The sequence below is a fragment of the Arachis ipaensis genome, chromosome B3 (genome assembly GCF_059453495.1).
Source record: "Arachis ipaensis isolate K30076 ecotype BB chromosome B3, ASM5945349v1, whole genome shotgun sequence".
Lineage (NCBI taxonomy): Eukaryota > Viridiplantae > Streptophyta > Magnoliopsida > Fabales > Fabaceae > Arachis > Arachis ipaensis.
In genome coordinates this window covers 10,011,418-10,025,023 of record NC_142438.1, presented here as the reverse complement: position 1 = coordinate 10,025,023, position 13,606 = coordinate 10,011,418, and the positions used below count along the sequence as shown (strand labels likewise).

Genomic DNA, 13,606 nt, shown 5'->3' with positions numbered 1-13,606 from the left:
CATGGATTGACGCTGAAATGTTGGAGTGCAATATGTAAAAGGATCTGGCCAGTGAGTGAATGCAGATGAATTTAGTGGGACAGGATTGGTGCTTGATGGTTCAATGGTGTGCAAAAAAGAAAAATCAAATTCATAGAATGTAACATTTCTTGAAAGAATGAACTGTCTAGTTTTTAAAACATACAAAAGATATCCTTTTAACTCATTCTCTGTAACCCAAAAAACAGCATTTGGTAGCCCTTGCATCTAATTTCTTTCTGTTTTGTGTCAAAGTTGATGCAAAGGCAAGGTAACCAAAAACCTTGAGAGTGTGTAAATTAGGTAGAAAGCCATGTAATTTTCGAAAAGGAGAAATATTCTTCAAAACAAGGCTAGGATTCTTGTTTATCAAATGCACTGCTTGTGCAAGGCATAATTCCAAAATACTTTGGGAATATTATATTAAAACAACAGTTCCCGTGTGATAGCAAGAATACGTTGATATTTTCTCTCAATAATGTCATTTTGCTGAGGGGTTTTCACACAAGATTTTTTATGTAAAACACCTTTTTCTGCATAGAAATTGTGTAAATTGAATTCGGGACCATTGTCCGATCTTATGCACTTTATACATTTTGAAAATTGAGTTTCAACCATTTGAAAGAAATTAGGCAGTAAAGTGGACACTTCAAATTTGTTTTTCATAAACTTGATCCAAGTGAAGCGACTATGATCATCTACTATAGTAAAAAAATAGCGATATCCATGAGAAGATACAATAGAAGTTGGACCCCAAATATCCACATGGATGAGGTCAAAAATGAAATCAGCTATAGATGTGTTGAGAGAAAATGGAGTTTTTTTTTTTGTTTTGTTTTGCTAGATGACAAGGTTCACATATCTGTCTATCATTATTACAAACTAAATGGAAAATTATTTTGCATTGTATGAAGAACTGAGTCAGCCAAGTGTCCCAATCTATTATGCCAAATCTGAACATTTTATGAAGATGTGGATTTTGACTCAATGATGCAATTTTGTATGAAAAATTTTGTTTGTGCTGGACTACGTGTAATGTAATTAGCAGGAGTATGAATAGCAGTGAGTTGGTTTAGGACATATAAACCAGCACTACTTTCAGCTGTGCCAATCATCTTCAATATGTGATGATCCCATATCTAGCACTAGTCATATGAAAATAGAAACAAACAATTCAATGCCTTAGTCATCTTGGAGACTGAGATTAAATTGAATTTGAAAGATGGAATGTACAACACATTATCAAGCTGCAAATCCTTTGAGAAATGTACTGTTCCAGAAATATTTGTAGAGGCAACTAAGCCATCAAGCATGTGAACTACTATGGGAGTGATGTAGGTAAAAGATTGAAAAGCCGTTAAAGAAAAATATACATGATCTGTAGCACCTGTGTCCACTACCCAGGCACTAGATCTAAGAAATTTATTGTTTATGGATAAGGAAATAGCTAACAATGTACCTTTTGTGATTTTGAGGTCTATAGGATCTGAAGAGAAAATTATTTGATTGATTGGGTGAGGCGGTTGTGATGATTGTTGGAGAAAAGACAATAGTGTATTTCTTTGGTGATTGGTCAAGCTACAACTTGAATTCTCACCATCTCTAACATTAGGAGCTTTTGCATCACTGTGTTCATCAATCTCATCAGTGAATGCATGGTTGATGCTTCCAGATTTTTGCAAGTGTGGGGGGAGGCCATGTTTCTTGTAACATGTGTCTATAATGTAGCCTGTTTTGCCACAATATGAATAATGTTTCGTGCTATATCCTCTTCCTTGGGATCTACCCCTACCAGGCGTGCCCCTTCTCCCTCTACCTCGGCCTCTGCTGCCATTGCCACCACTATTTGCATCATATAGGATCTTTGAATCTGACGAGTCAATTAAGGGATTGAGTTGATTCTCTTGCTGAGTTAGCATCGCAAAAATAGTGTCCATGTCAGGGAGTGGTTTGAGTAGCATGATTTGGGTCTTTATAGTTGCAAACTGATCATTGAGGCCGTGCAAAATTCTAGCAATGTAATCTTCACTTCGAAAGGCTCTCATAACACCTAATCCACAATGACAATCGCTGGAACAAATAACACATAACGGATTTGGTATGAAATTATCGATTTCTTCCCAGATTCTTTGCATTTTGTGAAGTAAGATGTGACTCTCAGATATCCTTGTCTAGCATTATACAATTCTTCATAAAGTTTAGAAATGTGATAGAGATCTCCTTGATAGTAGCGCTTTCGTAAATCACTCTATAGATCAGATGCAACGTTCCTCCAAATTACACCCTGTAATATGTCATGTGAGAGGGAAAGATAGAGCCAAGAAAGGACATATGTATTGCAACGGTCCCAAGCATTGTACTTCGGATCAGAGAAATCAGGTTTTGGAAGAGATCCATCAATGAACGAAATTTTGTTTAAGTTCTCAAAACTAACCAAATTGAGTGAGACCAGCTAGTATAGTTTTGAGAGTTCAGACGCACGGAGATTAGGGGATTTCCAGGGTTTTCAGCGGGATGAAGAAAATAGGGGCTATTCTGATCAGTGGAAGGATTAACCGTACCTTGATTTAATCGAGTTTGAAGCTGTGTCAGTTTATGAAGAAATTGAGAAAGAGTATTGACATCGGTGGGAGGGGAAGAACGTGTGGTATTATCAGTGAATGCAGGATCCATTGTTGAAATTAATCGATGTATTGTAGGAAGCAATTGGAGCCAGAGAAGAGTTTCAAGAACAAGCACGAACAAGAAGTAACAATAATCAATGAATCTGAAAAAGATGTAGATCCAGATCTTATTCCCTAAAATTCGCTGATCAGAAACTGTTGCTTGAACTTAGAATCGTGAAACAAAGCAGCTCTTATCAGACTCTATTGTGTGAATTAAAGTGAAAAGGCAGAAGAATGGGGAAGGAATCATGGATCGTAATCGTGTGGTGATGATACCATGTGAAAAGCGGGAGAGAGAAGAAAACGGTGCTTGCAGTTAGGGGTGCACAGGCCCGGTCCAGACCGAAGACCCGGCCCGGGCCCAAAGGATTTTGGATGACGAAGACCCGGACCCGGAGTGGCCCGGGGTGGACCCGGGGAAAAAAATGAAATCAAGCAAGGAAGTGAAGCCAGGACCGGGCCATGGCTCGGGTCACCTGGACCCGGCCCGATGGCCCGGCCATATACACAAAACACGTTACAGAGATTGCAAATTAGGGGCTAGGGCAAGGCACAACACACATTCAGTCCATTGACTCCATTCTCCATTCACTGCCTTCCTCAGTAGCTCAGCCATTCAGGCTCACTCCTACACCCCAAGTCCCCACTCCCCACTCCCCACTCCGGCACTGGCTGTCCCCACTCCCCACGGCACAGGCCGATCCGGTGACCCCTGACCTCATCTTCTCTCCCCACGGCCCACTCCCAGTCTCGCAGCACGCACCACGCAGTCGCCGACTCCTCCCGTTCTCATCTCTTCTCAACCCTCCGCGTTTCACCCCAGTCACTGGCGAGGCCCTTCGTTCGACGGACGACGGTGACGACGTACAGTGCTGCCCTGCTTCTCAGTGACGTGACATTTTTGTGCTTGGCCCGGTCGTCCTCTTCTCTATTACTGCCCCGCCGTTGCTCTGCTCTACTAGTCCTGCCCTGCTTCCTTTGCTTCGCTCTCTTCACCAGTCTTCTTCTCAGGTAAGTAATTAATTTTATTATTTTATTAATATTCTGATTAAGGATTAGGGTTTTTAATAAACAGAATTTGTGAATTTTGGTTGTAGGTATTGATTTTCATTATTAGAACTCTGATTAAGTGTGGGTGTTGATATGTGTTTAGCTGATTTTTGTTCTGATTCACTATTTACTATTTAGCTAATTTCTGGGTTTACTGATTCTTTACTGATTTGGTGTGGGTGTTGATGTGTGTTAAATTATTTGTTTAGCTGATTTTTGTTGAGTTATTCTTGATTACTGATGTATTTACTGATTATTTGTTCTGTGTTTACTAATTTTTTACTGATTACTTGTTTCGTGTTATGATAATTAGTTACTGATTATCTTGTTCTTATCTTGTTCTTGATCACTGTCTACTGTTTAGCTGATTTCTGGGTTTACTAATTTTTTACTGATTAGGTGTGGGTGTTGATGCGTGTTAAATGATTTGTTTAGCTGATTTTTGTTTTGAGTTTTTCTTGATTACTGATGTATTTACTGATTATTTGTTCTGTGTTTACTAATTTTTTACTGATTACTTGTTTCGTGTTATGATAATTAGTTACTGATTATCTTGTTCTTGATCACTGTTTACTGTTTTGCTGATTGTTTACTGATTTTTTACTGATTTCTAAATTATTACTTGTGTTTACTGTATGTTTACTGATTTGTTTTTTCATGTTTTATTATAAGATTTCTATCTTTCTGATTTACTGATTATTGTTGAATTTGTTCTTGATTTTGTTTGTTTAGGTAACGAACAATGGGAGGAGGAGATAATTGCATTCCTCCAGAAATTATGGAGGAGAATAAAACAATGGAAATTGAAGCTGAAAATGTTGTTGTTCCTACTATTGATGTTGTACAACTCCTGCTGAACCACAAGTTAATGAAGAAAACAAGGATACAAACATTGAGAATCCAGAAGCTGCTCGTAGGGAAAAAAATCGTATGTTTGGCAGTATTTTACTCAACTTCCGTTAACTGAGACAAAGGGACTGCACCAAGCTAAATGTAATCATTGCCAGAAAAAATACGGTTGTCATCCTACTAAACATGGCACAAATTCTCTAAATAAGCATTTGAAGAGTGCTCATAAGTGGATATTTACTAAAGCGGAGAAGAAGGGGACACTTCATGGCTACATGCCCAAAATTGAGGAAGAAGAAGATCTATGCAAGGCTTTTAAGGGTTATAACTTAGAAGATTGTAAGAAGTTTGTAACTAAGTTTGTTGTACTTGATGAAATACCGTTTAAAGTTGTTGAGGGGATTGGGTTTCGTAAGATGTTAAATCGATTTGAGCCAAGATTTACGGTACCATCTAGGATGACAGTTTCAAGAGATTGCTTTCAACTTTATTTAGATGAAAAGAAAAGGCTAAAAGAATGGTTGGCAAATTCATGTGCTCGGGTTTGTTTGACAACAGATTGCTGGACATCAAATCAAAATTATACTTATATGAGCTTGACTGCACATTTCGTTGATGAAGAATGGAAGTTACAAAAGAGAATTATAAATTTTTGTCAAATTGAGAACCACAAGGGTGACACTGTTGGAAGAGAAATCGAGAAATGCTTGAGAGAGTGGAGAATTGAAAAGGTTTTCACAATCACGGTAGATAATGCAAGTTTGAAAGATGGAGCTATTACTTATCTTCAAAGGAAATTAGGCGCAAGAGGTGGGTTGGTGTGTGGAGGAAAGTATATGCATGTGAGATGTTGTGCTCATGTTCTTAATTTGATAGTGAATGAAGGAATTAAAGAGCAACACACTTCAATTGAAAGCATTAGAAATGTTGTAAGGTATGTTAGGTCCTCTCCTCAAAGGACTAAAAAATTTAAAGATTGCATTGAGGCTGAATTAATTGAATATAAAAGTCTTGTGTGCTTGGATGTTCCAACTAGGTGGAATTCTACCTATCTAATGTTGGAACATGCTGAAAATTTTGAAAAAGCTTTTGATAGACTTTATGATCAAGAACCTGATTTTCTTAGATGGTTTGGAGAGGATAGTGGGAGAAAAAAGAAAATTGGTCCACCTATACCCCTTGATTGGCAGCATGTTAGGTTATTCATGGATTTTTTTAGAGTCTTCTATGAGATAACTTTGACTTTCTCATCTTCCTTGCATGTTACATCTAACATATGTTTTCATAAAATTGCATCTGTTACTTCTCAATTAACATCTTGGAGCCAAAATCAATCTGATTTGTTAGAAAGTATGGCATGCTCTATGAAACATAAATATGATAAATATTGGGGACCGGTTGACAAATTTAATCCATTGTTACTTGTTGCTGTTGTATTGGATCCTCGGTACAAACTAGATTATTTCTGTTGGTGTTTGGAGGATATTTATAACAAGGAAGTATCTACTAGCATGACTGGTGTTGTTAAACTCACATTAGATACATTGCATAAGTTTTATGAAAAAGAGGTTGTCGATGATAAAGGAAGGCTAGATGGTGGAAATTCAGCTAGTATTGTATTGGATGACAATATTAAAATCTCAGCTGGTGCCAAGGGCGTTTCTGAAAATCGAGTGACTATGTGGAAAAAACAAAAAAGAGAGAAGGCTAATGCAGATAGCAAGTCAGGTGTGGAGAGATATTTGGCCGAGGATACTGTGGAAGATGAGAATTTTAATATATTGACTTGGTGGAAAGTGAATGCTTCAAAATACAGGATTCTTTCTCTCATAGCCCGTGACATCTTGGGTATTCCGGTTTTAACTGTTGCTTCTGAATCATGTTTCAGCACCAGTGGACGTGTGCTTAATGTCTTCCGTAGCTCTTTGTCACCATTAATGGCTGAAGCTTTGATATGCACTCAAAGTTGGTTGTGCCCTTCTAAACAAGACATTGGAGATCAAGAGTTTGATCAATTTGATAACAGTCAGAAGATTGTTGAAGGTACATTTATGATATCTTTATTATTTTTGACTTATTTATTTCAAGTAATAATCTTTTATATGAAAAATGAGTAATTTTATATGTTTTGTAGGTTTCACTAATGCATCCACATCACAAGGAACAAGTTGACAACATTAATGGCTATTGATAGAGGATGATTATTCTTATGTATTGTAAACCTTAACATTTTATGCTTAGAATGCATAAGACTTTAGACTAATGCATATTATTGTGTTATTTGTATCGACTTAAATATTTAGTGTTATTACTTATTAGACAATATTAGTATTGAACTATTGATTGTGGTAATGCTTTGGTATTGATTGTGATCATGTTTTAATTTTGAAGGGTTGGTTCTTGTTAATGGCCCAATTTTTACCCGGTATAACTGTGACCCGAAAGAGTGTTGGTTTCATCGGATCTAGGGACGGGTTCGGGTCTAATAAATAGATCCAGTCTATTTTTCGGACTGAGTCTGGATCACCTCAAACCCGGCTTCACCCGGCCATGTGCACTCCTACTTGCAGTTACAAATGAGGGTTTATGTGGGGTAAATGACAAGCTAACCAAATTAGTTAGTGCCCAATGCTATATATATGGAAGATTATATCTGAACAATTTAGCTAACTAATTGCCAACTAGACTAATACCCGATTGCTAATTAAATATCTAGTAACTAACTCATTTACAAATGAAGAAAAAATAAAATATCAGCTAATCATATCATATAAGAGTGAGAAAGGATGAAACTTTCAAGAAGAATAATAAAATATATCTAGATTATCCGCTTTCCTAACTTTCAAATTCTGAACGAATTGCAACTAAATGGTGATGGCCAATTTTCTAATTTATAAAGTTGCATCACCTCCAAATAAACAATCTCTTATAATTCATTTCTCATTTCCTTTTTTGATATTTCATAAAAACAGCAAGAACAGTGAAAGATTATCAATAACAATAATTTCAGTACTAGTTCATTGAAATAACAATGTTCATCACTTGCTAACAAAATTTATCTCGTCCTGTGAAAAAAAAAACTCCAAAAAAAAAACATTAAGTATATCACAATAAATTGAAAGAATTAATGATAACATGGCAGTAACTAGAGAACTTAAAAGGAAATAATTAAATTAAAAAGATAGGTCGAAAAGACATTAGACTCAAAAAAATTTTGTAAACCCAATAAACAAGTTACAGAAAAAATGATCTAGACCATATGTCTAATCTCTCGTCAAAAGATAGTTAGTCAGAATCATCACTTGCAAAAAAAAAAAATCTCTTATTTATTTGTAAGACAAAATTAAAAAAATAATGTTAGACCAGAAAATTAATTTAAATTAGAGAAACAAATGATTCTTAAAGTAGTTCTAAGCATAGTTGTAAGAACCGGACCGGTAATCGAACCGGTCAGGTCACTGGTTCACTAGTTTATTGGTTCAACCGATAAATCGCTGGTTGAACCAGTAAAACCGGTTTCACATAAATAAAAAATATAAAATACTAAAAATAGTCATAAAATTAATAAATTCAAAATACATATCGTTAGTTCTTCACCAACATTTTAAAAACAACCAAGTTTCAAAGTCTAAATATAACTAATACAAAGATAAACATGAAAGTAGTTAGTACTAGTACATTAGTATCTTAATTAAACACAATATGGATAACAATTCATAAACTAAATCCAAGGAGTGATTTCAAAGTCGGCAAGTTGCTCTTCATCTGACAAATGTGGAGCTACATCCTGATTGGTTTCATTTTGATTTGCATTTTCCACAGAATTATTAGCTCCATCTTCATCCCGATCATCTTCCAAATCCAATTGATCTAGCATTATAGATAATGTTTCACAAATCAAGATAAAAAATAATATAAAACATGTTATAAGGCATACAAAAATCATAGTTGATCAAAATTCATAAATAAATAAAAGCATACCTAAATCATCTAAAGGTGATTGAAGAGACATATTTGCAAGATCATTTCGTAAAGCATCAATTTCTTCAGGAGTTAAAAATGGTGGTGAATCTTCCAGTATCCATTCCGAATGATCCTCAAATGCATCAAGACAAATTGGATCATAAACTTGGTTTCTCATTTGGTTCCTATGTTATCAATATATTTCGTTACTCATGTGATGATTAAGATTTTAAAACAATGCTTTCAACTTAAAACAATCAAAAAAGTACCTTTGTTGTAACCTTAAGTTGTAATGAACATAAACAAGATCATTAAGTTTTTGATGCTCTAACCGATTCCTCTTCTTTGAGTGAATGTGTTCAAAAATATTCCAGTTACGCTCACAACCTGAAGAGCTACAAGTCTGGCTTAAAACACGAATAGCCAACTTTTGCAAATTTGGGGCTCCACAACCATAAGATTCCCACCATTGATCTTAACATAAAAAAACAGATAAATAATTTATCACAATCATAATATCACATAATTAATACATCACAATAGTAAAAGACCAAATTTATGAAGAAATTTCACCTGGCATAACAGTGTTTCGTTCACGTATTGCAGAGGGTCTTCCAAAATCTTTCTCAGCATTCTTAAAGATCCTCTTCTCACTTGTCAGCTTAGAATTCAATACAGGATCATCATAAGCATATTTCTCAATGACATCCAACAAGCCAGAAATCGTTTCTTTGTGCTTTTCAAATTCTCCAGCATTAAATCGAAAAGCTGGATTTAACCAATAACCAGCGGCATGAAGATTTTTCTTAAGTTGTGCATCCCAACGGGTATCCAAAATCTTCAAATAAGGATCAACAACCTTCTTTCTTTTCTGAAACCTCTTCACCATTTCTTCTCTAGCCTTATAAATAGCTTGATAAAGAAAACCCATGGCAGGTCTGTCTTCACTATCCACAATACGTAAAACACGAACAAGTGGCTCAGTAAGCTTAACAATATCAGTGCATTGACTCCAAAATTTAGAATCCAAGACTTGATCCACGAATTTCTTAGCTTTGGCTTCTTTGGAGTAAGCCGAGCTTGTAAATTCTTTAGAAGTCACCATAGCTCTCAAAGGATCCTTTTGAGCTAAAATACTTTGCAAAGCAATGAAATTAGTAGCAAACCGAGTTGGAGCTGGACGAAGTATTTCCCGCCCACCTGTAAACTTTCTCATCAAGAACAATGGATAGCAATGATTATAGATATACTTAGTGATCAGTGAAGCTTGTGACACAGTTTGACTCACTTCTTGCAACTTCCCAATATCTTGAAACATCAGATTAACACAATGAGCTGCACAAGGGGACCAATATAATTTAGGAAACTCAGCCTCCAACAACCTTCCCGCAGCAACATAGTTTGCAGCATTGTCCGTTACAATATGCACAACATTCTCAGGACCAACAAACAATACAACATCCCTAAACAACTTAAACAAATTTTCAGCAGTTTTTGAGATATTAGAAGCATCAACCGACTTTAGAAAAACAGTTCCTTTAGGACAATAAACTAAAAAATTAATCAAAGTACGCCTACAACGATCAGTCCATCCATCGGCCATAATAGTGCATCCAGTTTGCTTCCAAATCTCACGATAACCATCAATCATTTTCCTCACATCCTCAACTAATTTACTCAACAAATACCCACGGACTCTTGGATAACTTGGCCCTTTATACCCTGCACCCATGCTTGCAATAGCATCAATCATTGGCTGATAGTAAGCTGAATTAACCGCATTAAATGGAACAGAGGCATCCACCATCCATTTCGCAATAGCAATATCACACTTCTCCACAATTTTTTTGCTTTGAAGAACGCTTTTGATAGTTGGTTGAGCTCCAGGTGTTGTTGTCGGTGGAAAATAGGATTGTAAACCTTTGACTTGTTTTCCTTTTCTAGAGTTAGGTGTTGGAACCCTGGATTTTTGTTGTTGTTGCATCTCATTACGTTCGATCTCGTCAAATTCTCTTTCAACATCATCACAAGCATTATAACTTTCGGCATATTGTTCTTGAGTTTTTCTTTTCTTGCTTCGAAGCTCTTCAATACTTTCATGGAATTGGTGTCTCACTGCAGCTGGCACCTTTCGACAAGACTCAACATCTCCTCCTTTTCCAGACAAATGAAGCTTAAACCGATGAATTCCTCCACCCCTAATAAGCTTCTCACAATATATGCATAGCAGAATTGTTTTTCCAGACTCCACAACTTGTTTACAATGACCCCATGCAGGATCGTTTTTTGCTCTATTATTGTTTTTTTGGGTTCCGATTGATGCATCAGCAGTTGATCATTGTTCTTGCGAAGATGGTGTTTCTGATGGTGTATTCGCAGCAGACATTCTAAAAGAATATGGAGTAGCAAAACCGCAAAATTATAAAACAATAACAATCCTAAATTAGTAAATTCCCTAGTTCCTATTCCCTATTCACCAAGACAGCAACCTTAAATGCTTAAATAGTTAAATTCCCTATTCAGCAAGACAAACATATTCATATTTCATAGATTCAAATCAAGCATATAATTCAACAGTTTCATATTTCCAGTACAAATCAACAAAACTAGTAAACAACAAATTTACAACTTACAAGTCAGCAAGGATATTCAGCTTAACAATTTCAATAAGCATATTCAACAATTTCATATTTCAAGCTTTCAACAAGGATATTCAGCTTAACAATTTCAACAAGCATATTCATATTCATAACAGCAAGTCAGCAAGAAGTGTAGAAACAAAGTAAGTTTTTCACAGAACAGAGCGGGTGTAATGCATTTTTCACAGAACAATCATTAAATTTAAACTTCTAGTGCAGAACAGAGCAGAAGTAGATTACAGAACTGGTCAACTGGAGCTTACCTGTTTCACAGAGTCACAGAGCAGAAGGGCGAGGCAACGGCGAGTTCGACTGGGCGAGGGCGACGGCGCTGGAACGGCGAGTTCGACTGGGCGACGGCGACGGCGCTGGAACGGCGAGTTCGACTGGGCGAGGGCGACGGCGATGGAACGGCGACTTCGACTGGGCGGCAACGGCGAGTTTGCGGGTGGCGCCGTCGCGGGTCTGTATCTGTCTGTCCTGTTCCTACTCCCTTGGTTGAGTTGGTTCCTTCAGAGTTCAGACCGGCGGTGAGACGAAGAGGATGACGGCGGGCGGCTGGGGGCTGGGGGCTGGGTGAGTGAGGTGGGGGGGCTTAGGCGCCGTTAGGGTTGGGGCCTTGGGGGGAAAAGGGGAAAATGAAAACTGAAAACTGGGGTGGGGGGCTTAGGCGCCGTAGGACTTTTTTTTTTTTTTTTTTTTTTTAAAAATAAACCAAAACGACGTCGTTTTGGAAAAGAAAAAAAAAAACATTTCCGAACCGGTCGGTTAACCAGAAACCGCCGGTTTTCCGATTTTTATCAAAATCGGCCGGTTCAACCCGGTTTGAAACGGCTCTCTTCCTTATCCGGTTACAGCACTCAACCGAACCGGTTATGGGTCCGGTTCACCGGTTTTTCGGTCAAACCGGTTGGTCCGGTCCGATTCTTACAACTATGGTTCTAAGCTTGCAAAATTTCTCTTCAACTAATGGTTTGGTAAAAGTATCAGCTAGTTGATCCTCAAACTTAACACATTGAATGTCAATATTTTTATTATAGACATATTCTCTAAGGACGCATTTGGTAAGTGTCCATGTCTATTAAAAACATGGACACGGTTACACACGTTCAATGTTATTTTGTGAGACATAAAAAAAAGACACAATTATACACAAAAGATACATAAAATACGTGTATTTTGTATCTTTTTAAAATAATGAGACACAAATTTTTAATCTGAGATGTAACTTAAACTTTATTTTTGGATGAATTTACAATTAATATTTTTCAAAATTCCAAATTTAGCCTTTTTCTCTCTTCTTCTCCCATACTGTTTCAGCCTTCTTCTTTTTCTCTACTTTCATCGTCTACTATAATCACTTTTTCTCCATATTTATTTTTCTTCGAATTTGACCACAAAATTTCTTCTCCGTAAATATGATCCTAAAACTTTGAATTTGACTGCAAAACTTTATTTTTGTCTTTTTATTTCGGATCAATTTTTTATTTTTAAAAAATAATTGTTGAAACTCTTGATTCTGTTTTAATTTTAAATTTGAATTGTTGAACTAGTGATTAAATTTTGTTGATGATATTGCTTTGAATTAAGGTTGAAAAATTAGTATTGTTGGTGAAAATAAGTGAAAATGATGGTGATGGTGATGGTTATACTTAAGGTAAAATAGACATTTGAATTAGATAACTGTATCTTGTATATCATTGTCAGACATGATAAAAATATTTGTGTATACCTGTATCTATGTCTACTTGTATATTTGTGTTTGTGTCTAGAGGATACCAATTAAACACGTCTTAGAGTGATATTTAACTTCGATGTGTTTTATTCTAGAGTGCAAAATTGAGTTTTTAGAAATGTTAATAGCACTCATGTTGTCGCACATTAAAGGAATATTAGAGGCATTCAACTTATAGTTAGTCAATTGAGGTTTTAACCACAGAAGTTGAGAGCAACAAAGAGAGGCAACAATAAACTCAACTTTGGTAGTGAACAGCGCCACCTTATTTCTTACTGGTCCACACATTTAAGGCATTTTCAATAGTGCAGCAAATACCTTTAGTACTTCTTCTATCTAGGCTATTACCTGCAAAATCAGCATCTGAATATCTAATTAAATTAAAAGATTAATAGATTTAGGATACCATAACCATAATTTGTGGTGTCAAAGATGTATCGAATGATTCTCTTTACGGCACTTAAGTGAGACTCTTAAAGTTAGGATTGAAATATTGGACATAGCCCTACACTAAAGATTATGTCAGGTCTTGAGGCTATTAAGTACATTAGTGAGCCTATCATTTTTTGGTATTTTGTCTCATCAACATCCTTTCTATTTTTTTTTTTTTTGTCAATCTTCGTTGAAAGATGCAAGGGTGCTTGTCGGCTTAGCAAGCTCCATTCCAAACTTGATTACCAATTCTT

General features: G+C 36.3%; 1 protein-coding gene across 1 annotated transcript; it reads right to left on the bottom strand.

Annotated features, from left to right (window-relative positions):
- Positions 1 to 8,284: 8,284 nt before the first annotated feature.
- On the bottom strand, positions 8,285 to 11,235 carry LOC110269567 (uncharacterized). Its single transcript, XM_088506648.1, has 5 exons — positions 11,180 to 11,235; positions 9,120 to 10,837; positions 8,816 to 9,020; positions 8,565 to 8,731; positions 8,285 to 8,453 (listed from the first exon to the last, which is right to left on the bottom strand). The coding sequence occupies exons 1-5, from the start codon at positions 11,233 to 11,235 to the stop codon at positions 8,305 to 8,307; spliced, it is 2,295 nt and encodes a 764-aa protein (XP_088362774.1). The 3' UTR covers positions 8,285 to 8,304.
- Between the last annotated feature and the right edge of the window lie 2,371 nt (positions 11,236 to 13,606).